Source organism: Pectinophora gossypiella, chromosome Z (assembly GCF_024362695.1).
Source record: "Pectinophora gossypiella chromosome Z, ilPecGoss1.1, whole genome shotgun sequence".
NCBI classification, from domain to species: Eukaryota; Metazoa; Arthropoda; class Insecta; order Lepidoptera; family Gelechiidae; genus Pectinophora; species Pectinophora gossypiella.
This window is the reverse complement of record NC_065433.1, coordinates 8,575,846-8,601,537: the sequence shown is the minus strand read 5'-3', so window position 1 is coordinate 8,601,537 and position 25,692 is coordinate 8,575,846. Positions and strand designations below refer to the sequence as shown.

At 35.9% G+C, this 25,692-nt stretch overlaps 2 protein-coding genes and 1 long non-coding RNA gene across 5 annotated transcripts in view; 1 reads left to right on the top strand and 2 right to left on the bottom strand.

The window, feature by feature from the left end:
* Window positions 1-3,893: 3,893 nt before the first annotated feature.
* Window positions 3,894-6,112, top strand: LOC126380541 (uncharacterized). Its single transcript, XR_007568487.1, has 3 exons — window positions 3,894-4,071; window positions 4,704-4,743; window positions 4,912-6,112. It is a non-coding gene; the product is annotated as an uncharacterized LOC126380541 (long non-coding RNA).
* Window positions 6,113-8,173: 2,061 nt separating this feature from the next.
* LOC126380506 (coatomer subunit gamma-like) lies at window positions 8,174-12,509 on the bottom strand. The gene is made up of 2 exons (XM_050029964.1): window positions 11,870-12,509; window positions 8,174-10,640 (listed from the first exon to the last, which is right to left on the bottom strand). The coding sequence occupies exons 1-2, from the start codon at window positions 12,413-12,415 to the stop codon at window positions 8,592-8,594; spliced, it is 2,595 nt and encodes an 864-aa protein (XP_049885921.1). The 5' UTR covers window positions 12,416-12,509; the 3' UTR covers window positions 8,174-8,591.
* A 3,940-nt stretch (window positions 12,510-16,449) lies between these two features.
* The window catches only part of LOC126380504 (uncharacterized), a 156,877-nt gene continuing 147,634 nt past the window's right edge, over window positions 16,450-25,692 (bottom strand). For all 3 annotated transcript variants that reach the window (XM_050029960.1, XM_050029961.1, XM_050029962.1), the window contains exons 13-17: window positions 24,585-24,778; window positions 24,064-24,182; window positions 23,505-23,591; window positions 22,597-22,761; window positions 16,450-22,189 (exon numbers count right to left, since the gene is read on the bottom strand). In XM_050029960.1, the coding sequence (XP_049885917.1) occupies window positions 22,609-22,761; window positions 23,505-23,591; window positions 24,064-24,182; window positions 24,585-24,778 (553 nt within the window). In that variant the 3' untranslated portion in view covers window positions 16,450-22,189; window positions 22,597-22,608. The remainder of the gene's footprint in view (window positions 22,190-22,596; window positions 22,762-23,504; window positions 23,592-24,063; window positions 24,183-24,584; window positions 24,779-25,692) is intronic.

Sequence of the window (25,692 nt, the reverse complement as noted above, 5' to 3'; positions counted from 1 at the left end):
ATTGTTATAAAACCGATAAATAGTAATATTTTGGTGTATTATTTTCGCAAACTAACAAAAATTTAGGGTCCGAATACGAGAAGTACCATATTTCAGACCCTCAATTTTGATCAATTCTACATTTGTAGTGGTGCAGATTACAGTGTATTTGCTGAGCGTGTAGAGGTGTCAATGTTAGTTTGTGTGCGTGATAGTTTTTTTTTTTCTAAAGGCTTTGACTACTTGACAAGTGTAATAGAATGTCAGTGACAATTTATAAAGAGATTTTGTATGAAGAGAATAAATATAAATAAAAAACTAAAAATACTACAATCTGAGAAAAGGAATATTGGGAAAATATTTTTGTAATAACGTATCTTATTTAAACATTTTTTAAATAATGGATAAATACCGTGTTTTAAAAGAGGACATATATTATAATAAAAAATCAATACATAAAATTAAATGGCTGTATGGGCATAGTTCCCTTTGCCTTACCCTTCGGGGAAAACCAAATCAAAAAAGAAGTTGTTGCATTTGCCGGCCTAAATAGTAGTCATTTATAATTAATTGTTTTTCCATCCAACATACAGATTTATTTATATTCTCTTTGCCGCGGACTTTTTGGTGGGACCGGGAACGGGAAGGTTGCTTTCTTCATTGAATAATCTAAATAATCAATACGAAGTGGTGTTTTGTGGTTAATGATCACATTAGTCGGAAAACATTCCCGATAGTATTATTAAATCGGAATATTCAATAAACAAAGTGTACCTATCTATTTTCGCTTTGCGCCAACAAGCCGCTTACTTCGTTTGGGGTTCGGAGTAGGAGTCTGCTCCGAGGGTGGGGGCTTAGGTTTCATCATTTCATTAATCATCATCAAGAAAAAAAACACAAGACATGGCTGTATGTTCATAGTTCCCTTTGCCTTGCCCTTTGGGAAAAAAAATAAGATGAATTTTGAATTCTTATGTATAATAAACAAACATCACAGACATCATGACAGATCTAAAACTAAATAAAATCTTTTTTCTTTTTTCTATTTGACTTATTTATGAATTTTAATCAAGAAAACGTGATAATAAGTTCGACAGCAACCAGTTCAGGTCCCCGAAACAGCCCATTTCAGGCCGCGTATATATGGAAATACTACTTCAATACGTCCCAGCCTCGTCTTTTTTTAACGTCCTCGTTATAAAAAGACGTCCTAACCTGAACTAACTAACCTAACAATAAACACCACGCGTAAATATATGTCCAGAAATGCGCTGTGAGTCGTCTGGACTGGGCGCGAAAACAACATAGAATTCGATTAGGTGCTAAGTGTCCCGCATGCTATCACCAGCTGTCACTGACATACGTATGAAGTCCCGCGGATTTTATTGGAACTAAATGACAAGTCATAATAATTATATGCGGATACTGCGACATCAGCGCCGTGCTTGCGGGACGTCCTGAAGCGATATTACATCTTTCAAACGCGATGCGATAAAGTTTGAACCTACGCAATTTAGGAAAAATCTAGCTTATTATTACTGTACTGTGATCGTTATTTGTAAAATCATACAATACATATACACAATTCTTTATACACAATATAATATTTTATTAATTATTATGACATATTGTGGACTTTTCGGTATACCTACAAAAAAGGAACAATTCAACCATACGTTGTTTTGTTATATCTCAATGGGCTCAGGCAGCGTTTTCGCCGAAAGCTCCAAGTCGGCTATATTTGTAACGATAAAATTTATGTTTGACATTCATCATCATTTTTGAACCATTTTATACAAAAAAAATACTTGTATAAATTATAAACCCTAAAGCACGCCCATGAATCACTCTACTCATTGGTGAAAACCGTATGAAAATCCGTTCAGTAGTTTTTTAGTTAGCCGCATGTTCACTGATGCGATTAATGCCTGTTAGAATTTTACAAAATAAAAAATACGGAAATTACGGAAGGTACTTTAGTGCAAAGTAAATTATTGTATACTTAATTATAATATTATTGGTAAAAGTGATACTTTTTGAAAATTCCGTAACAAATAGACGGGTTCGCCAAATTCAATTGTAAAAAAAAATACAAAAAGTAAAAACAATTAAAACATGCAGTTGGGTTTGAACCGTGAACCTTAAGAATGGCGGCTACTGCTTTACCAAATGCGCCATTTAGAAGTTAGAAGTAGACTTCAAATTATGCATCTCTTTTAATAGCTAACCTAGTTCGCATGTGTGTGTGACAGCTTCGTGTTTGTACACAAATTGAAATGACACCAACTTTTGATGCAATGTTTCAATATGATATCTTCAGTAAATACTTCAAAATTGTAGCTTAACTTAAAGATAATGTATGTAAGATTTCGCCACCTAACATTTCACTGGGTCAGAACTCAACACTAAACGAATAAATGGAAAAAAATACGAAAACTGCAGAAGTAACGCCATCTACTGACGCAGCGTTACCTAGCTGACTGAAACACATCACCTTAAGTCCTTACAAAACATGTAAAATAAAATAAAAAAATAAAAATGTTTATTTAGGTAAAATCTACGACACACATACATTTACAACATAAAAATATACACACATTAACATTAATATGTAATGGAATGATCGATTTCACTAATTTAAAATTTTATTAATATTTTTAGTGGGTCTGCCAGTTGTTACTCCGTAGTCGTCCTGATGTTTTATAATCCTGAATTTTATGACCCATTTATAAAACCCAAACGTGAATTCAAAAACAAATTCGACAATCATTGGTACAGACCTATACAAACCTGCGACCTCAAAGTGAGACGCAAGCGTTCTACCAACTGGGCTACCAAGGCTCACCGGTATCCAGCTTATTTATTATAAAATAATAATTTAATAATAATGTTGCTTGATATTTGAATTAGATATAATAGAATTATTATGTTGCTACCTATATTGCTTCTGTTTATTTTGATCAGAATAATAATGGGTGTCAGATGTGTTGTGCATGTGCCTGGGTGTAATAACAAGGGTCATTATTATAAAAGATGCAAATGTCTGTTATCCATGAAATTAAAACGTTAAGCGAAGGCAACATTGTACAGCGCCATCTATATTTTTAGGGAACTTAGCCTGGAATGATGAATAGAAGATTTTTTATTCTGATACAAAGTATATTTAATTTCAATAGGTATTATTTTCTATTTGCAAAATCGTTGCACAAGCATTATTTAAAACTATTGCCTAATAACACACCCCAGATACATGCATCCAAAAATCTTGTTCTTACTGTCGTACTTTTAACTTAGTACCTATTATTGTTCATTCTATGTCTATAACCTTATTATTTCCTGAGAAAATAAAGTACGTGTGACAGATCTTTATCACCATTTTGTTTGGTACGTACTGTTATAAATTAAAAAGTACCTACAATTAAGTAATAATGCAACCTATAACACGAAATAATGTTCTAAATTCTAATCGAAACATTAATCGATTATTTTTTTATTGCTACGACATCGATACGACCGTGCACCTTACAACGCTATTCTAATCTCACGCTACGGGCCACGTGAGTTTCGCGAGTGAGTGAGAGAGCAATTACTCTTAGTACTAGTTGTACTGTTCTACGCCACTGCCGAGACCTCAGAACAATAACTAAAGCATAGAAGGAAGGCTAAAATAAGAATTCAGAAACTATAAACCGGCTCTCTTCTAGCTTACGACACAAACTATGAGTGAGAAAAGGACAAATGATTCGCTCTTTGCTTCATTTTTTCCGAGGTTGTCACAACATGAAATGTCATTTGGACCTATTGGACTCATTTTAACTCGGCCAAATACATAGTAACATACATAAGAAGATTTTACTTATATTTACCGAACTATTTGACACGGTCGCGTCAACTGTGTTTACGAGTGTCTTGTGTTCAGATTGTTTTAAGTGATAATTTAACAATATTTTTCCAAATAAATGGAAAGAAACTTTTATTTATATCAAATAATTGAGTGTCTCGACTGTGTGACATTATGTCTTGTGTGGTATGGGGCTGCAGCTCACATTCAGGAAGAAAAGAAAATAGCCAACAACTTCTGTCGTTTCATCGGTAAGTTTTTTGTAATTTTCTAGTGAAATGTGAACTGCTGAACAATTTTAGGAAAGTAATATGTTTTGCTGAATAGATTTGTAGCATAAAATATTTGAGATATCCATTATATTATACGTTTCATCGATGAATACGGAATTGATTTGAGGTTATGTTGATTGTCCATAGTGATGTACTAAAAATATCGATACTTTTAATTTTTAGATTTCCTGTAGACGATAACAAAGAGAAAGAATGGATAATTCGCATTAATAGACGAAATTGGATTCCAAATAAGTACAGCCGTATTTGCTCGAAACATTTTACTGCGGATTCATTTATGTGTGTTCCTAATTCAAAGTGGAGGCGTCTTCGAGACGATGCTATTCCTACATTGAACATTATAGATCAGACAGATGAAATGGTGTTTAAATTTAAATTTCAGCCTAGCCTGCATCATCTCACTGCTGGATAGATAGATAAGATATTTGTATCATGTTATCACAACACGTTTATACTATCTATCATTCAACTACATATTATTATGTACTTAATAAACTTAGTATATACTAAGTCTGTAGTTGTTTTATGTCTAAACAATTATGAGTTGTACACGTTTTATATAAGTAAATTATTATTATCTTTGATTTCAGATATTAAATCCAAAAGTGTCGACTGGATTTACATGAAAAGGTATATAAAATAATTTTCTTTTTTTATATTTTTAACATGATATACATATATAGAGTGTATAATTCAACCAGCTGCACAATGCACTTAAATCAGATATATTTTACTTTTATTTTTATAGATTATTTTGTACATATACTATTTTAACATTATTATTAAACTTTATTTCAGTCAGTTCAAGAAGACGAGATGAAAAATTTAAAAGAAAAGCTGAACAAGTCCCGCCTCAAGATCAAACGACTTAATGAAAAAAAAAAACAATGTGACAGGGTGTCACAAAGACAGTTTCTAAGCAAATTGACACTGTTTAGAAATTAATAAATTTGTATTTATTGTAAATATAATGTACATAATTAATAACGTGTGAAATAAATACTTGCTAATGAAAATGAACAGATTTACGATCTAATTTATATTTCATTTTACCTCCTGTTCTTATTTACTCCTACTCCAACACTCCAGGTTGATACGAACTGCGCCCAATAAAGAATGTAATGAATGTTATAGATTTGTGTAAGCGACTTAGATAAATCTTGACTAAACCTTCCTTTACAAATACAAATATACTTTATTGCACACAACATACAATACTTACAAGTTTTACACGAAAGATACAGTACACCACCTACCTACCTTTTACTTTCCCTTTCTGTTCTCTTATGAATACTTGTATGTCGTATTTTTTTAAGTATAATGCTATATCTAGTAGGTACGAGTATGGTAATCCTAGTATTGAAACAGCTTGTAGCCCTAGTAAAGACCGCCATTTTATGTTTACAGAGTGGCACGTTTTTTCTGTAGGTATTTCCAGTCCATACTCTTTTCTATGTCTATGGCGTGACCCCATCGGGCCTCTTACCGTCTGTGCGGCTTAGACCCGGCGGCGGCGGTTCCAATTTGCACGGCACGTCGATCGACACCAGTGCACGGCGGATGACATCATAAATAAATTCGAATATTACAAAATACTTACCGATGAAACGATAACAGTTGGCTATTTTCTTTCCTTCCTGAATGTGAGCTGCAGCTCCAAACTAATATAAACCAGACAATATAATCCAAAAATGGTTAGATACTTACCTATCAGAGACAGAGTCTCCTTTCATCAAGAAGAAGATAATTGCATCCTACAAAAAGAAATCTTGTAAAAAAAATTTATCGACATTAATTGTAAGTAAATTTAATTTTATCGACATATTACTAAAGTGAAACCCAACACTAGGCAATGAAAAACTTGTGACAACCTACGAAATTACGAAACAATTTTTGTATATGCGTCTTTGTCTAACATTACGCCGGTTCCGTAAGATAAAGTAGAGCAGAATTATAGAGTTCTGTTGCTATTTTAGCCTTCCTTCTATGCTTTAGTTATTGTTCTGAGGCCGAGACTCAAGTCACGGACCGGGGCACGTGGATAATGCTCGCTATAGAATAAACTGATTGCTATTGGAAACAATATTATTATCTCTATGAAAGATTTTTTTCTTTTTAGGGTTCCGTATTTTGTTCCATTTACCTCGTACACCTCTATCTACCCCTTTAGGGATACAGGTGTATGTTAATTAAGAAATGAGTAGGTACCTACCTCCTATTTCATTATAGCTTCTTTCGTTAAAATAATCGTGTCGTAGGCAACTGAATCACGCATCCTAGTAACGTTGACTAAAGCAGATTAACATAGAACTACTTACCTAAGTTAGATACTTATCTTGGCTACCTACCTGTTTTATTTAGGTACGTACCTATATTGGATTTCTTTCTTTATGAGTCGGTAGTACCTACCTACTACAGGGAGTATGAAAATCCGGTATAGATAGGTACTTAATCCTAAGCTGCTTTTTATATTTCTGTTTTACCTAAACGTAGGTATCTAATACTGGGATAGGTATGTAGGTACTTGTTTAGGCACGTCATGGGAAACGTGTAAAGTAGGTAGCCATAATATAATTAGGTATGTACCTACTAGGTAGGTTTATTTATTCATTTTTGAGCGTCATCACTCCTCACGTTTTGAAATGGTTAGGTAGGTAGGCAGATAGCATAAAACATGCGCGAAAGGTGAAGCTTAACAAAATTTATAATAGGTAAAACGTGTTTATGTAGATAGGTAGGTACGTTCCCAATGATGGTGACTTAAGGACCTACCTACTTACCAGTTACCTAAAAACCTTTTTAATTAGGGGTTAATGAGAGACTTTCCAAACTACGTTCCCAAAAAATAGGTAGATGACGTTGTTCAGATTTAATTATAATGATAATTAAAGAATTATCTATTTTCTCATTGCTCGGGGTAGGTACCTACATAATTATTTAAAAATAGATACCTAATGTAATGGCAGAGGTAGGTATATCTATTAAATAAAAATTGTTGTTTGATACTTGGATCTACCTAGGTACCTACCTTAGTCCTTAGTATAGAATTACGTTGCTACGTAGGTATACATGTTGCTTCTCTTTATTTTGATCAGAATAATATTGGGTGGAAGATGTGTTGTGCCTGGGTGTAATAACAATGGTCATCATATACTTACATATACCCTTATATTAATTATTAAATAATGAGGTGTCGTCATTTGTTAAATTTAGAAGAAGAGAATGTAGAATTTAGAAGATTTAGAAGTAAAGTGGGAACGTGGGAACAAACGTGCGCATACATACATTGCGGTCAAACACATAACCGTCCTTTTTGTTTCGCCGCAGTCGGGTAAAAGGAAAAATAACTGCAACACGATTTGTAGTTTCAGAGAAAAACATTCATTACTTATATGTACGTATTACACCTACATGTATGAATGTATATGGCAGAGTTTGAATAACTCAGGCGAAGATACAGCGTTCGAATTGAGGATGTTTTAGACTTTAGACCTCCCACTCCTACACCTTTGGAGAATTTAAAAAAATTGTACAGTGAAGGAAGCTACCTAGGTGCTGGTGACCGGTGACGGTCGTCGAAGATGGGGATGCTCCAGTTTTCTCGGTTTTAAAGATTTTCGTGTACTTTCATATCTTAAAATTATGGTTCATTAAGACTGTAGCTGCCTTTTGGTACCACCATGTGGTGTAATGTTCAAAGGATTATATCATAAAAATATTGTTTGGTTAAATAAAAAAAAACATGCAGATTTGAAGCTAGCATATTTAAAATTAATTTTAATGTCCTGTTGTTCCTTTCAACGAAGACTCAACGAACGTGGTGTACTCGTATACCCAAACAACCCAGCTAATGGGCCCAGATTGACGCGAGCTTACCGAAAGGCATGCCTTCAGTTCGCACATGAACATTTGAATTGGACTCAACATCAATAACGAGATGAAATTAGTTTCATTAGTAAAGAGTACCTGGCGTTATTGATGTTATCCTGTATGGTAATGATGGAAGAAGGAAAGTTTACCGACGTCAAGAACAAGGTGATCCTATTATAAAAAATGCAAATTATAATTTTACATTCTTTATTAAATTCAATGACAGTAATTACAATAACTAATAGTAAAACGTTAGTAAAACAATCTGTATTCTTGAAGCTTTTTAAAGAAAAACATGGAATAGTAATCTGTGTGTGTGAATATCTTTCGCTTAAAATATTGAGTTCGTTTAAGTATTTTATAAACAGTTCGAACTTCGAACATTTACGTTAACAGTTAATCGATGGAAAAAATAATAAACGCAACAAAGTTGTTGACGTACAGTTATCCACACAATACCAGCACGAAAAAAAAATCTAAAAGACAGGTTATTTATAGGCTATGTATAGGCATCTCTATATTATTTATTTATCTGTTTTTAAAATTTAGTCTAACTTGATAAGAAGGCACAAGGTGGACAGTTTGAAAAACAAGATAAAAACAGCTACTTATCCAACGGCGGCTAGAAGAAGAGTAGCAACATCTTCTCGAGGAGAACGGGCTGACAGTTGCATGGTGACAATGCCCTGAGCAGCCACTAGCCGCGCCCTAACAAGAACTGGCACTCCGCCACGCCACAAACCACCTCCTCTTATATCTTTAACTGCATCACCTGCAATTGCAGACTTAGGTAGACCCAGATGTTCACACACTGCTTTGGCTGCTTCGCCAACGTCAGTCTGTGCTAAGCCAAACGTGTCACATGCTTCAGCGGCATTAGCCGCTCTCTCCCAAGATGCATCCCAATCTTCTGAGGCTGGCCGCATTCGGAATTGCTCAGAACAAGCAATCTCTACGTCTTCTATCGGATATGTATCACCATAACCTTCACCAGAGTCAGGTAATCCTGTTGTTGGGTCGCAATCGCGTACTGTAAACTCTAGAGTTGCGCCAAATGCACCCAAAGTTTCTATAGGATTTTCAGGAAACTCTAAAATGCTAAACGCGCTCCCTTGTTTATCGTACACCAGTTGATCACACGGCACTTCACCAAGCATTTTGTAGCCAGCTGGTGGATCTAAACGAACATGTATCCTCCCCAACATTTGGTCGCTTAGTGTGTTTAAACATTCAAACTGTAGAATCAAATGGCGAGCAAAGATATGCTTAACACAACGCACTCGGTATTCTGTTTCTGGTTCAGTCAAGTCAACTGCCTCACAAGTTTTGAAAGGTGGTCCAAGCTTTTCAATACCAGGAATAACCTTTAATTGGTCTGCATACTGTTCTTCAAGTGAAATAACAGGCTTGCGTGTAATTTCAGTTTCAGCTGGAGCTTCCTTGGCTTCCTGAGGCTCCTCTTCTGTCGGTACAGCAGATATGTTGAATGGTTCATCAGGGAAAGTTTCAAGATGATCATGAAGTGCTCTTTCAAGGAGAACCACATTAGGGACTTGAACGTTGAGGATGTATTCCTCTAAAATTTCAGGATTACCAGAATCCAATATTGCGCTGTAGATCGTAGCTCGATCGCGAACTTCGTCGTCTTCATCTAACTGGCATCGCGACAAAAGAACTCTGATATTAGGAAGCAGCTCTGGTCTAGCTGCACCAAATCGAGCGACAGCAGTCACAGCTGCGGCTCGTACGGGACCTGACTCCAATATTACTCTGTTGTAAATATATCTGATGTATCTTGATGGTTGGCGCGCTCTTGGGCCCTCGCGCCCCAGAACATGCAGTATGCGGACGGCAAGGGATGTATGCTCACAATCCTCTATAAATTCACAAAGGTGGGCTAAACCTGTCTCCTTGGCATCGGGATTTTCTTCTATCAGTGCAATAATTGCATCAGCAATTGCAGTTTTATACTGTAGTCCTCCTTCATCTCTAAGCATCCCTGCTAAGAAGGAAGCTAAGGTTTGATATTTGCGAGGATATTTCGAGCAAAGACGTCGAATTGCGCGCACAACTATAACCTTAAATTCATCTGATATTTCTGACATGAAACTGGCCATAGGTTTCATCAGACGATCAATGGAACTTTCAGCGCCAGTGGCAAGAAGAGTCGTAACAGCGAGGGTTGCCACTGATCGATTAGGATCCGAAATTAAATTCTCTAGATCAACTGTACAAGCAGCAACAGCACTGGGATGTTTGGCTGTAAGTTTAGCAAGAGTACGAGCACCAGCCAAGCGCAGTGTTGCCTTAGAGGAGCCACAGAAAATCTGCAGTACTGAAACTGCTTGGGCCAGGTCTCTGACCGTTTTTCTCAAACTTATAATAGCATGTGCAGCCTCATACACCACAATTTCAGATTTATGACGAAGACAAGACTCAATAAATTCAATATACTGTTCTGATGAATCACTTTGATCTTCTTCGGCAAGTTTGGCAGCATAACGAATGAGCAGGCAAAGAGCGTATGGTGACCGCAGTGGTGTGCGAGCTAATTTGGTCACAAGCTTGACTGTAGATAGGCGATCATTCTTGCGAGCGCTGGCGACCACTGCTAGGGCATGATAGGATACCATCACATGGTCTGACATCACTGCCTCCTGGTGAACAAGAAAAGTTACAATAATAAGATTCAATTTTAAAAAATAATACCTACTTCACCTATTAAGGCCAAAAGTTATTTGAGTCTTTTTGTAATTATTTCTTTTTATTTTGGTGCTATAAAGTGTATTTGTAAATATGCCTTCAATAATATAGTAATACAGACAACTGTCACAATCAAGTTATTAGTCTTAGAGGTCCTAGGTTCAAATTATAGGACTGTGTCACAAAGACTGTCTCTGACTTAGTTAGGAAATTGCAGGCTGGTATAGATTAACATGATCCCGAGTATCTTAAGACATATTAAGCAGATGGTCACAGCTACTATACTAAATTAGATAATAAACTCTACGAGTTGATGACATATATCTTGTAAAAATGTTTTGCATTCATTTTATTGACCATAGTAAATAATATAGATACATCAAATAATGATTTAATCAAATACAGTGAAGTTATAGAAGAAGTGTGATCTTGATTCATAAAAATATTATTCAGGTCACTTAATAAATTTAATCTACTATCATTATGTTGTTGATTTTTTTTTTATTGCATACATACATCAGATAACACCTACTTCCCATTAGGATCAAGGAACTACTTACTATGCTCCTGACACACCCCTTTTGCTTCTTCCGCTCTCATCAAAGTAGGTATTCATGAGTATGATTAACCTGGCTTTTCTTTAAAATACCGTGGATTTGGTTGTGGTGTATATGCCTATGCCTTTTTTTTCCAACTCTACTACTTACATCTGCATCATATATCTTATTTGCAAGTCTACTTTCATTAATTCTCTCTATGTGTGCTAACCATTTGAAACATCTTCCCTCAATTCTCTATTTTTCCGAAAATATGCAGTACCAAAAATTAATATTCAGTTTTGGTATCAAATTAATATTTGGCGCATCTCTAATAATACACAGTTACAGTGAGATATGGGAGTGAGATATAATTAGTACATCTTGAGATGGATGTACCTCTGACTACCCCAATTGGGATATAGTTGTGAGCTTATTGTAGGGAGCACTAGTAATTATAATAAAACCCTACACAAATAATTGAATGAACTGTATTACTTAGGGTATTATATTAATTTACAAGATCCAAACATTGAGACGCGTTGGTTTGCTCGCGCTAGAGATGTGACTGATGATAAATGGTAGACTATTAGGTATGTCCCCTACACTTATAATTATGTCTAATAATTACTAAAGCAGATTATTACCTGTGCTTCATTAGCCCAGCGGCGTACGAGGTCTGGCACGGTGGCAGACAAGTGCAGCGCAGAAACGAGAGCGGCAGAGCTCACTGCCGGGTTCTTATCAACAATTGCCTGCTTCATGTAGCGCTCGATGGCCTGCAGCATGGTGCTGTCTGTTATACTGCATAGCGCACGAATAGCTGCAGCGCGATACAAATCCTCTTTCCCCGTCATATCTTTAGTCAACGACGAAGTTACAATAATCACGTCCTGAGCCATGCCACTCAGCTCCTTTATACACAAGTACATCAGCCTTCGCAACACTACATCCTTTGATTGAAACAACTTTGTAGTCGCAAAGAATATATCCGTAGCTTCCTGCGTAGTCAACTTTTCTCCCTGATTCAGTAAATACAAGATCTTTGTCAAGATATGGATGCATTTTCGGGGGTTAACGGGAGTCGAGTTGAAGTACCTTGATTCTTGTAACAGCGTTGTTTTATCAAGATTTTGGAATACGTTGACACCTCCATCATCTTCTCCTTTCTTGTCGCGTCGAAAGGAACTCATGTTTTACCTCTGTATTAAATTTTCTAATACGCGTCACTCACTATCACTGATAAGTTGTAAACTTCATGACTGACTTCATTGCTTCATGTACGCCTCTGACATGTCACTTTTGCTGTCAAAATAGGCTAGAGTGTCCACATAACGATCGTATAATCGATTTAAAAATCGATGTTAACAATGTTAATGGTTATAAAAAGCTTGTGGTAAAATATTTTAGTCTTTCTGTCTGGCCATTATTTACAAAATAAATAAGTATCTATATAGCTATTATAGAAAAATCCTTTCTCTTACCTTAAGTCGGCTGTCAAATTTGACAACTCGCGCCTTGACATTTCAGAAATCAGAAATCATTTATTCGCATATTCGCTTAGGATAGGTAGGTACAGAGTCACAATATGGTATAAAGAAGTGTTACAGCATCTCTATTTTGCTAATTATTATTAGCATACAAATGTCGAAAATTCAAAAATTCTCTAATACTATAAAAACTATTAGTAATAAGCCATTCGCGTAATTTAAAAGTCATAACTTTAGTGGGTCCGGTTTTAAATTTATCAGGTATCTTATTGTATACTTTTATGCACATGTTATGAGGACTTTCTAAACAAAGTGTAGTTTTTGGACAATAGTCCCATGCTAGTTCGTGTGGTAGCCATCTCCTTCTAGGATTAGTATCAGCTGTTATCTTAAACAAATGTCCATGCTTTTTAACAAATTTAAATACTTTACTTCCAGTATATACGTACAAGGGACTGTCAAAATTCGTAAGTTTACAAACAGCGGGCGACACGAAATATAAGGTGCTTTGTTACAGATGGCTCTAATACACTGTTTTTGAGCTACAAGTGCTCTCTTGTTATCTTTGCCATTGCCCCATAGCAGGAGTCCGTAATTGAGAATTGAGGCAACATACCCGTAGTAAGCCTGTAGTGTAACTCTTTGTGAAGTTAGTCTAGACAGCCTTCTTAGGACGTAAACAAAACTTAGCTTAACACTAACTTTTTCTGTTTGGTTATCAAAATTGAGTTTACTATTAATGTGTATGCCTAAAAATTTCACATTATCTACTTTTTCTAGTGTAATTCCATTGTAATTTAAATTAAGGTTTATTTCTTTACGTCCTTTCACATTAAATTGTATATATTTGGATTTACTCGCTCTACTCGCGGAGTTAACCTGCTGTGTATCGAATCGAATGGTCTTTGTCAAAGGTCTTTGTGCACTACCTATTGTAAAAGTCAACTCTAAAAGAGTAAAATATTTTAGGAAAGTTGTCACACTGGCCGGATTAAAAAAAAATAAGTTGGAAAAAGAAAAATAATGGGCTTTTTGGCGGGAACGGGAAAGGGACAGTTGCTTTTTTCATTGAATAATCTAAATAATATACGAAGTGGTGTTTTATGGTTAATGATCGCATTAAGTTAGTCGGAAGACATTCGCGAGTGTTATTATATCGAAGTATTCAATAAACAAAGTGTATCTGCCTATTTTCGCTTCGTGCCAAGAAGCCGCTTCATAACTTGAAAGTTTATGCGGACTTTTGAGTTAATTCGTTTGGGGTTCGGAGTAGGAGTCTACTCCGAGGGTGGGGGCTTAGGTTTCATCATCATTCATCACCTTTCATCATTTCATTAATCATCAAGAAAAAAAAAATACGTAAGACATGGTTGTATGGGCTTAGTTCCCTTTGCCTTACCCTTCGGGGAAAACAAAAAAAAAGAAAAATAATGTTCGGCGGGAGATTTATTCGGCTTATCGGCGCACATTGGGTCGAAAGTGCTATTGCAGGGACTTACGATTCAACTTTCGTTTATCACATATTTGATTATGCCAATAGATAGAGCTAATCAAACACAATAAATGTTATGTTAGGTCATTTTTTCCTAAAGTGTATACTTTGGTCAGAAAAAAACATTTTCTGTTTTTTTTGTATGAAACGTATCAAAGACAGTTAAATTTCTGCCAAGTCCATACCGATCCAGCCGCGAGACCTTATTTTCTGTAATCTTTGTCTAGTTGACTACTCAAATGCAAAATCAGCATCTGCCTAAAGTTGCAATTCTTTGAAAGAAATGGATCAGAAAAGGACAAAAAATTCAACATTTCAAAATTCAGTTTTATGTTTTATTAATTTATTATAAGCTTATTTCTATGTTAAATACTATACAGAAATACATTACAACACAAGTGACAAAGTTAAAATGAACAAAAAATTATTTTGAAGGTACCTACCCAGAACATTATAATTAATGAATAACCTTTACTTATGTTTTTTCGTTATAAAATTTCTCAATATTAATTAACTTCTATATATCACTATTGCTCGCCATAAATTGTGACAATACATTCTTACAACTCTTAATCATTGGTTACCTACATAAGTTTTAACAAAATAATAATATAATCTTAAGAGATAAACAAAAATATACTACTTAACTTGTAAAAGACAAAGATATTAAATACAAAAAAGTTAGCCATTATTTTAAAATGCTATTCACTTCACTATCACTAAAACTATCTTCTAAATTACTTATGTCTATAAATTCTATATCTGATTCAAGCGGATAATGCAGCAAAAGCTCTCTGGCTTCGGAAGAAAGAATCATTCCCTTTTGCTTTGTCATTCGAGGTCTAAGACTCGTTATCACTGGATCAGAAGACAATAGAAGATTATGCAAAATGTCTTCATTTGTCGCTGTCCTACTTATTTTTCTGGAATGGTTCTCTCTGTATTTCCGGAAGTCTTTGTTATGAGCTTCTGCTGCTTCTTCAGATAGTTTTCCTATGGGCATACGTCCTTTACGTCCTTTTCTGATCCATTTCTTTCAAAGAATTGCAACTTTAGGCAGATGCTGATTTTGCATTTGAGTAGTCAACTAGACAAAGATTACAGAAAATAAGGTCTCGCGGTTGGATCGGTATGGACTTGGCAGAAATTTAACTGTCTTTGATACGTTTCATACAAAAAAAAACAGAAAAAGTTTTTTTCTGACCAAAGTATACACTTTAGGAAAAAATGACCTAACATAACATTTATTGTGTTTGATTAGCTCTATCTATTGGCATAATCAAATATGTGATAAACGAAAGTTGAATCGTAAGTCCCTGCAATAGCACTTTCGACCCAATGTGCGGCGGGAAACGGGAACGGTACAGTTGCTTTCTTCGTTGAGTAATCTAAATAATTAATACGAAGTGGTGTTTTGTGGTTAATGATCGCATTAAGTTAGTCGGAAGACATTCGCGAGTGTTATTATATTGGAGTATTCAATGAACAAAGTGTATCTGCCTATTTTCGCTTCGTGCCGGGATGCCGCTTCATAACTCAAAAGTTTATGCGGACTTTTGAGTTAATTCGTTTGGGGTTCGGAGTAGGAGTCTACTCCGAGGGTGGGGTCTTAGGTTTCATCATCATCACCTTTCATCATTTCATCAATCATCAAGAAAAAAAATACGTCAGACATGGCTGTATGGGCATAGTTCCCTTTGCCTTACCCTTCGGGGAAAACCAAAACAAAAAAAAGGGAGATTTATTCCAAAATAGGAAGAATAACATTTAATTAAACATTTTTAACATTTTTTCAGACATCTTTATGTGAGATGAAGTAAGGTGCGCGTGCGCGTACGTACCAAAACAAAACCGTCACTAAAATAACAAGACGCCGGTAATCAGGTACATACGTTATCAAAACACTCGAATATAAACAGACCTTAGCCCTCCCAGCATCTACACCAGCAGCCAGCACCCTTCCACCCGGCACCCTTTAACTGTTGGTCAATTATTTGTTGACAGGTTTATACTTTAGGCACACACCTCGCTTTACACATTGATGTTATCGTACACGCGCATCTATGTGTGTGACTTCTGATGCCCTACGTACGATTGAAGACTAAAGTAATTAGACCGGGGAGGGTGATCCTACCTTAGCCACTGGTGAGAGCGGACAGTTGCCGTCCGTCCTATACGTAGTATTAGCTATTCCTTATTCTATGATAAGAGGAAGACAAACCAGGCTAGGAAATAAAAAAAAATATTTCAATAAGTACTTTATTATTTTACCGATCTACAAATACATTTGTACATGGGTAATTTGAAACATTTTGTGGCGAATTTTTTGCCCTAACACTCATTATATATCTGGATTTATTAATTTAAGTAATTAGTTCCTAAGTACAAATAAGTAGACTCGCATCTAATAAATAAAAATATATATCGAGAAAATAATTATTATGTAGCTAATAAAGGTTTGAGTACCTATTCGGAAACGGCATGATATTTTAAATTATTTTTTGTTATTTTTTTAAAGCAAATAATAGGTAACAACTGCATGCCTTAAAAATAAATGCTTATTAAATATCATGCTCTTTCAGAATATTATGACTATGAAACAATATTAAATTATTACATAATATTATTTAATTTAAAATACCAACTCTAAATATATGAACGCTAATTTACTATCAATAATTTTCGGCAAGTTTTGACTGTTGTATCTTCATTGAATGAAACGATAAGTAAGGTAAAGTACCTACTTAGCTACTTTCACATCGTTAAGTAATTTTGAGTGTCTTTCGTTACGTTCCGTGTGTATGGTAGACGACCATACAAAGGTATCCAGCACACTCGTTGCGCCGTTGCCAAAAGTGCCTATTTGAAAACCGACAACTTAGATTGGTACTGATGGCGCAAAAAAGGACAAACACAGGTAGGTTCTGGACTCAAATAACGTACCTACCTAAGTACTTCTGTTATTACCACTATGAACTATGTACATTCAAAGGACATAAAATATTTGGCTCTCGCAAACGAACGTGAAATAGTTTTAAACTTTGAATTACTTAATTTATTATTTTACAAGTAAGCATTATAATATATATTTTAAAGTTGACATTGTACCTTCTACAGAATATACAAACGATAAGTAACTGAAGTTTCACAACACGCGTAACTCCGATCCTAAAGCTACTTGGCCAAACTGGGATTTTTTACTTATCTATATTTAAGTGATTTGATAACATTATCTGTCAATGGGTTATGTATTGTATGAACCGATATACTACTCGTTAATTTGCTTAGTAATTTATACTGGGCGATTTATGTTGTCTGAACTGTAATATTATACTTACTGAATTTTCATCAGCCTCTATTATTGGGAAGGTTAACTTGTTACAATTTAAATTATGCAGAAATGTTAAATCTTTACAATTTCAGTATCTGTGCGTTGCCAGCTATCTGATAGATTCAGTTCGAATAAGCAAGCAGAATATAAGTTCTGCAGCAATGAATAGTATTTCGATAAGCCTCATTCTGTACTTATCAAAGCACTGTCACATCTATGTAGGCAGCAAAGACGTTGTTGGAAAAATATCTCGTTTAGACTAACATGTTTTCTAGACCAGACTAAACTTTTTGAAAGTTACCATTTATAATGGATAGTGTCCATTTACTACACTTCGTAGCAACGTTAAACATCACTAGAGCTCCACGAATAACCAATTTCGTCAAATAGTTACCATGTAAGTATTTAATAGTTTTAAATATATTAAAATTTTGCAAAGTATAAACCCGACTTCCATTTACAGAACTATTTTAATTTTATGAGACTAAAATTTCTTATTCTTTAGACCTATATAACATAATACTCACAACACCCCTTTGTTCTTAACATTAGGTTGCCCGCATTTAATACTAAAATTTCCATTCTCGAGACTTATCTCGAGCAAACATTTTTTTTAAAAAGCATCAATTACGCTGTCGTTATGATACTTTCCAATATTTAATTAGTTATTGAATATCTACCTACACAATGTAGTAAATATTCCTATTTTAGACAGACCGCGCGTTCAAAACAATATATTATGCGTTTTTATTATTATACGTACCAACATATGACTTTCACATTATACTATTTTGGTAAAATAAGTCGCCTGTCAAAATAACACGTACCTAATTATCAGAATATACAGGGTGTTAGTGACATCGTAACGAAAACTTTGATGGGTGATTTAGATCTTAATTCTGAGTTGATATCAAACGGAATTTTCTATCGCTAAAGTATGGAACCGAAAATAATAATAAAAAAAAACACTAAAAGTTTCATGTTTTTTCCGACAGGAAATTCCACTTGTTATCAACTCGGAATCATGGCCAGAATAGTCCCCCTCAGTATTCGTTACGGTGTCACTAACATCCTATATATAAGTGAGGGAATGTTTTTATTTATGTAAGGTCCTAAGGCCCAGATGCCCTGATCCAAATCTTATTGTTATTTAACTAAATTATTGTGTCTGGAAATCCGCGCGAAGAGAAATGTTACTTACATCCAGATAACCATCAAAATACGTACCTACATATAAGACAAACATCTATTTACCATCGTTCGATTTAAATGTTGAAAAGTGTTAGTATAGATACAGACTAGGTTAGTATATTATGACAAAATAATTAAGCTAAACGTAATTACGTACATTTTACTACGACTAGCTTAAAATAAAAAAAATGTGACCTGCAAACATGTCGCTTACCGTAATTTAACAAATGCTTATGTATAATATATAAATAAACTAATAACAATCTGCTATGCAGTAACACAACTGAGTAGGTAAGTATAATAATATCACATCGCAAAAAAAAACTTGCAACTTGCAAAAAAGTAGGTACCTAAATAAGGTAAAAATAGTTTAACTATGAATCAAAACAAGGGAAATTGATTTATTAAAAAGTAAACTTTTTAAATAATTGGAGTAATTTCTTAAAGGTACCCCTCCATGAAATGATTCATAAACAAAGTAATGCTAGTTTAAAAGTTAGGTAATGTAACTATTAGGTAATGTAAGCCTATGTTAAGTAAAACTGTAAAGTTCTGAAATAATCTAACACTAAAAGCTTCAATATACTCGTATTTATGTTTTACCCTTAGAACATTACTCCAAAGGTCCCTAACTTATCTTAATAAATGACATGAATACATTAATGATTATAAATAATGTAATTTATATAACAAGGTCATTTAATTAAATATTATTTTTCGATGTCATCGCTCCTTAATGCGATCTAAATCTTGTTTTATATAATATCATGTCGAAAAAGATAATGAAATGAATAGATAGATAGGTACACATAAGTAGGTACCTACTACCTATAACAAGTTACTCTTATCTCTACCACTTAACACTAATTGGCTTCCAAATTTTCTATTACACATTTATTTCACATTTCCAAAACTTGATTATCCTATTATGTATAAATAATAGATAAAAGTCCATCTTATCAATATAATAAAAATTCCCGCCCTTTATATCTAAAATTCTTTCCTTAGACATCTTAGACGAAATCGTCTTAATAATAAACAACTAAGAAAAGAATTTCAGGAATATCTTACTTTAATAGTCTATCCTACTTTAAGCTAGTACGATAATTATGCCTCTGAGACTAGATTCATATTAATAATGTTATTAGTGTGATTGATAATGATGTGAACTACACACTAGATGGTCTTATGTGTGTCACTTGAGAGGCTAATTACTGCTAGCTTCTATCACGATGACCACACTCACGTCACGGCTCGTATCTTCTGAGTCTGGTAACATCATGTACACGAATTGTCAAAAAATAACATTTTTTTCATGGATGAGGTCGAAATTGGTCTCCCTTTTGGTCTTGCAGTTGTGCGGTTTCGTTTTTATCTATTTTAAGTTAGTCAATTAGCCCTATGGCATTAAAGCAAACCTAATTACGAATGTACAAATTTTTCAATTTACACTGGATAATTATATACTTACTTTTTAAAACAAACAAACTTTGTATTCCTAGACCGAGCAGAAAGCACAAACCAAGTCGACCTTACAAACATAAAATAATATTTTTTTATTGTCTGATAACGACAAGATAAGTATGATTAAATAAATTTTGAAAATCGAGGTGGTTTACCGCCAGATTAACATGTTTTATTATACTATAAAATTACTTTGTAATTATCTCATATTGTACCTATACGACGTATATAAGTTAACATTGTTGAGGCCTTTATTTAAAAACAAGGTACCTACCTACCACAATGCAGACGACGACTGTACGTATAGGCAGCAAACACATATTATAACAAAACAAATTAAAATACCTAGTAGGTACTCTACGTATACAGCCGGAGTTTCAATAATACTGTGAATTTGGCACTCAAAATTTATATTTGAAGGGTATTTATAGGGTGAATAGATAGATACGAGCAAGGAATCGAGGAATGTTGAAATAAAATTTTATTTCCTATCTAAACGCTTACCTACTTTGTTAATAAACGTTTATTAGGCCTCCTGAGACACACTGTTCGAACAAAGACCGACCGGTTTACTTTTATGAATATTTTTAGTTACTCCACTCCACTATAATATTTTTCTTATGTGTTCCTCTAAAACTGTACGGAGCATGATCTTGATGGCAAATCATCTATTAGTAGTGTAAACAGTACGTAAGAATTGCATACATTGTTCTACAAGTAAAATATTTTGCTAATGATACAAACAAATAGAAATGTCTTAAAAATAATGGCTATTTTCTAGTACACAGCATTAATTATGTTCTTTATAAGACAAAGTGTAGTGACAAGACAACATCGTAAAATATAGGCAACAAACAACATACATTTATCTGTACAATAAATAAAGAAAATCCTACCTTAGTTAATTAATAATATAGCTGGCGACGAATGGGTGTAATACTATGTATAGTATTACGTGTATAGTAGAAGGCAGAGGTGTACCTCTGCCTATTCCTTCGGGGATACAGGCGTGATGCTATATTATGTTAATTTAGTTGATAAACTTACTTATTTAAAAAACATTTTGAGTTAACTAATTTAAATGAAAAATATAATATTTTTTTTGGCATTGTAACATTTCTTTGGATATTTTTGGTGTATATCTATATCTTTGGTGTACTTGTATTATAAACAAGTCAGCCAATCTAACTATTCCGTTACAGATAGGTACAAAGACAATGAACATTTTGCTTTGGTGTTTCGCAGATTACGAGGCAGTGCTAAGTTTACTAGGTATTACAATTATAAACATATTAATAATGGAGTCGCTATTGTACGAACTAGTTTCGAAGACTGTGCAGTGATCTTGTTGTATCATCCCTGGGTTGTCTCGCCTTCAGTGCCTAACTGTACAACGCTTACCTACCACGCCTAGCACATACAATACTTTTACAAAAATACATTCCCAACACGCATTATCACATAACTAATCCATCAAAGAACAACCTTCCTTGTCGAGGAAAGTTGACAAAGAATTTAATGCGAGTTTTGACGCAGCTATGGCGGTTATTATACCTATATCCAATCTATCCAGCCCGATACGTCAAGGTCACTGGCTTGCGGATCGAGATTAGGAAAATCGACTCTATTCGTGGTTATGCCTACCAATTTATTAATAGACTCTACACGATTTCGATCGCCGAGCCCGTGACCTTGACGCATCAAGCAGGACGTATTGGCAAATGTAATAACCGTTTTAGGCAAGAGAGAGTTGATCTTTTGACAGACATTCGACGGGTTAAAACAAACATCTCTGCCGTGCACTTCAGTTCCTTCCGCGACCAACTCAAAGGCATCAAGCAAAACGGAGACAAAGAACCTTTGGGACATAATATATCGAACCGATACAACCGGTGTGGTAGCAGGCGGGACATCAGTCCGTCTCCCCGCTATCGGCCGAGTTAGCTGGCGGTTTCACACTGATTCGGACCTCACCTGTCGGGCCCACCACGATTTTCACCTGTAAAGACATTACAGATGAGTGTGCATTTATGTCGAATTATTTACAGACAAATACAACTTAGTTTATAATAAGTTTTTAACAGCCTCCATGGTCTAGTGGTTAGAGCGTTAGGCTCACGATCTGGACGTCGATTCCCGATGGGGACTTTGTCGAAATCATTTTGTGAGACTGACCTTTGTTTGGTGAGGACTTTTCAGGCTTGAATCACCTGATTGTCCGAAAAAGTAAGATGATTCCGTGCTTCGGAAGGCACGTTAAGCCGTTGTTCCGGGCTATTAGCCGTAAAAACACCTCCACCACCCCGCATTGGAGCAGTGTGGTGGAGTATGCTCAATACCCCTCCGGTTGATTGAGGGGAGGCCCCTCAATCAAGCGCAATTGTGTTTATGTGTGTGTTATCTTACCTAGTCCCCCCGTCAGACATTCATAGCGTAGTAGACAGGGTTTGGTGGCGGGGCCATCGGCGACGTGGCCGTGGGGGCCGACACTCCGGAGGGTGCGCCCTCTGGGGCTCCTCTGGCGGCCCGTGACGGCGACCCTGGTGCTGGCTGATACAACGGCGCCGCTACCTGTTAACCAAACACTTTTATTTAGGCACGACACTTAAAAGGTCCGCGTCCGACCACAATCTCACCTGATGGTAAGTAAAGGTGAGTTAGGCTTACCTAGTGATTACTATAGCGTTGACAATTCCAGTGTTGGTTCATATTATTTCAGTAGTATTACAGTCCGGTTCCTGGGACCTGGTTCAAATTAGAAGCTTCCAATCTCTTCTTCTATCATGTGGGTTGTGAGGTGGAGTATCAACCTCATCAACCCTGGTGTCAGGGTTACTATTGAGCCACCAAAGGCCCCTGACATGGCTCATTACCGATTACTTAGAAGCTTCCAATTTGAACCAGGTATAGCATTAACATACGTCAAGATTTTCGACATAGAGCAATAGCGACAGAACTTTATTTATAAGCCCTAAATATATGACAAAATTAATTCACAATTACAAGTATTAGTTACAGGCTGTGACATAGTTGTGAAAGTTGCTATGTTGGACAAAAATGTTTAAAATAATATCCAAGTTAACAACAAAATAATTAATAAGTGTGCGTGTGTCTGTGTATGCGTGTGCGTGTGTGTATGATAGAAATAGTAATTAAATGAGCGAATAATTAAACGTTTTACTTTTATTATCGATTAAATGAATCGATATTTATTGGCGCTGTGGGTACACGGGTAAACAGGAATGACCCATACACCCACCGGTGGGTGAAGCCAGTGGGTGTACGGGTCGCGAGGGGCGAACCCTGCCACTTACCTTTTCTGAGTAACAGATCATCTGCTTACCACCACCCGGCTGCGGGGCGGGCACTGGTCTGTATCGAGCGGGTGCGGGACATAGCGTCTGAAACATTATGTGAATGAACTGAAGTACAAACAATAAGGCTTACTTATTAAAAAAAATGCTACCTATGACATGATTTGTAAGTGTTAAATACTTACTAAATAAAAAATGACCATTATACTTTTTATTATTGCGACTCATATTTTAGGCAATTTGAATTTTTAGGCTGTTGCGTGTGGTGAGGTTTTTTTAGGGTTTTTTATAGCGCTCAGACCGATATTCGTTTCATTACCTTTAGTGAACACCGTTTTGTAAGTTAGATATATATGTAAGTACAGTCATGAGCAATATAATGTACCCACTTTAGGACTCTGTTTGTCAAATAAGTTAATGTGACATGGTACCAAAGTGTATACGTATTAATGCTCGTGACCGTAGACCTACTATTAAAACAAGACCATCAGGAAAGAAAGATAGTTGGTATCAGCAAAGTTACACTTGTCATTCTAAACAAGCTATATATGATCGGTACCTGAATTTGCAGCGCGTGTGTGTACTGCGCGCGCTGCGGCTGTACCGGGGTGGGCTGTGGCGTGCTGGCACCGCTCCGACTCTGTGTCTGCTGCTGGTAGTAAGGGTGCATGCGGGCGTCTGCAATAAGATATCATCGTTACTGTGACCGACACCGATACATACAGCCAGTGGGGATTGCATACTAGCGAAGTAGCGTCAGTATAATGTTGACTGTTTATGACCCCTCAAGAAGCAAAGAGTTGCAATGTCTATATAGTGCGATTTTTTTGGTAAAGATCGACGGGTTTTTGGATAGGAACCGTACTCGTCTCCGCAGTCCAGCTTGTTTTGGTAAAATCCTCAATGAGGGAGTAAGTGTAACTACAGAGGCCAAATTACAAACGTTGCGATGTGCATAATCGGTAATGGGAAACCAGTCTTATCAACGACGACAAAACAAGGCGTCTCGATTCGCTCGAGTTATGCGCCAGCACCGTACTTGACCCGAACTGGTTCTAAACTGCAAAATTGTGGACGTACAGTCGGTAGTAGTCCAGTGCGCGCCGTAGTCGTGCTGGTAGTGGTAGTGTGTGGAGTAGGGCACGTAGAGCAGCTGGTGGTGGCTGCGGATGGGGGGCGGAGACTCGGGCCGGCGGCAGCGCGCCGACCGCACCGGCGACGTCTGTTCTGAGGATGTTTGTGACCCGTACAGCTCCTGGCTGCTGTCCGAGCAACTGAAACACCCAAATTACAAGATTTGTACAGGTATAGTCATGAGCAAAATAATGTACCCACTTTACGACTCTGTCGTACAAACATATTTGACATTTAGGGAGACTTACAGTCCAATTTGTCACAAAAGTTCATGTGACATGGTATCAAAGTGTACACATACTAATGCTCGTGACCGTACTCCTGCATAAAGTACCTACCTGTACCTACCGATGGAGACACTTTGTGATCCCTAGTTTGGTTAGGACATTACAGTTTGAGTTGGTCCCGGTTACTACTTATATGATATAAGTACGTAGTCGTTACAAGAAACATGTCAGGAGCTTTTGACGGCTCAATAGTAATCCTCACACCAGGGTTGACGAGGTTGGCCTGCCTCACAAACCCACAAGATAGAAGAGAAGACTGATGGAGAAGCTTTATCAAGTTTAGTGATCGACTTCTAATCATTACAATATTTTTAAATATAAAAAGGGCCAAAGAAAACGTGCTAGGCGCACGGCGCCAATGACACTGTCTGTCGACGGACATAAAAAAATAACTTTTCGAATAAAGTACCAGCCAGAATGTACTTACATTTACTATTAAAACTATAAGATAATGTTATCTCAACAATGTTGCCGAAGTGCTTTAGACTAGCCTTATACTTTAATGTGATTGGACCATTACTGAGATAAATACCACTAACTGGCAGTTGTTAGAGGAACTGGAAGATAAAAGTTTTGTTTAACATAAAAAAAAACTATTAATATTTGAGCCATCTTCTGTGTATAAGTAATAGTACATCTAGGCAGCATGCCATCTGTCAAAAGTGTTGAACCATACGTATATATCCTTCCCAAATGTACTCAATATTCTAGATAGATGGCGTCGGGGACGGCTTAATAACAATATATAAGTAGTCGAAAGAATTTCG

Coding starts and splice junctions, on each gene's coding strand:
- LOC126380506 (XM_050029964.1), bottom strand. CDS start 12,415: ATGAGTTCCTTTCGACGCGACAAGAAAGGAGAAGATGATGGAGGTGTC. Junction 10,641..11,869: donor GCTGGGCTAATGAAGCACAG/GTAATAATCTGC, acceptor CTTGTTCACCAG/GAGGCAGTGATGTCAGACCA.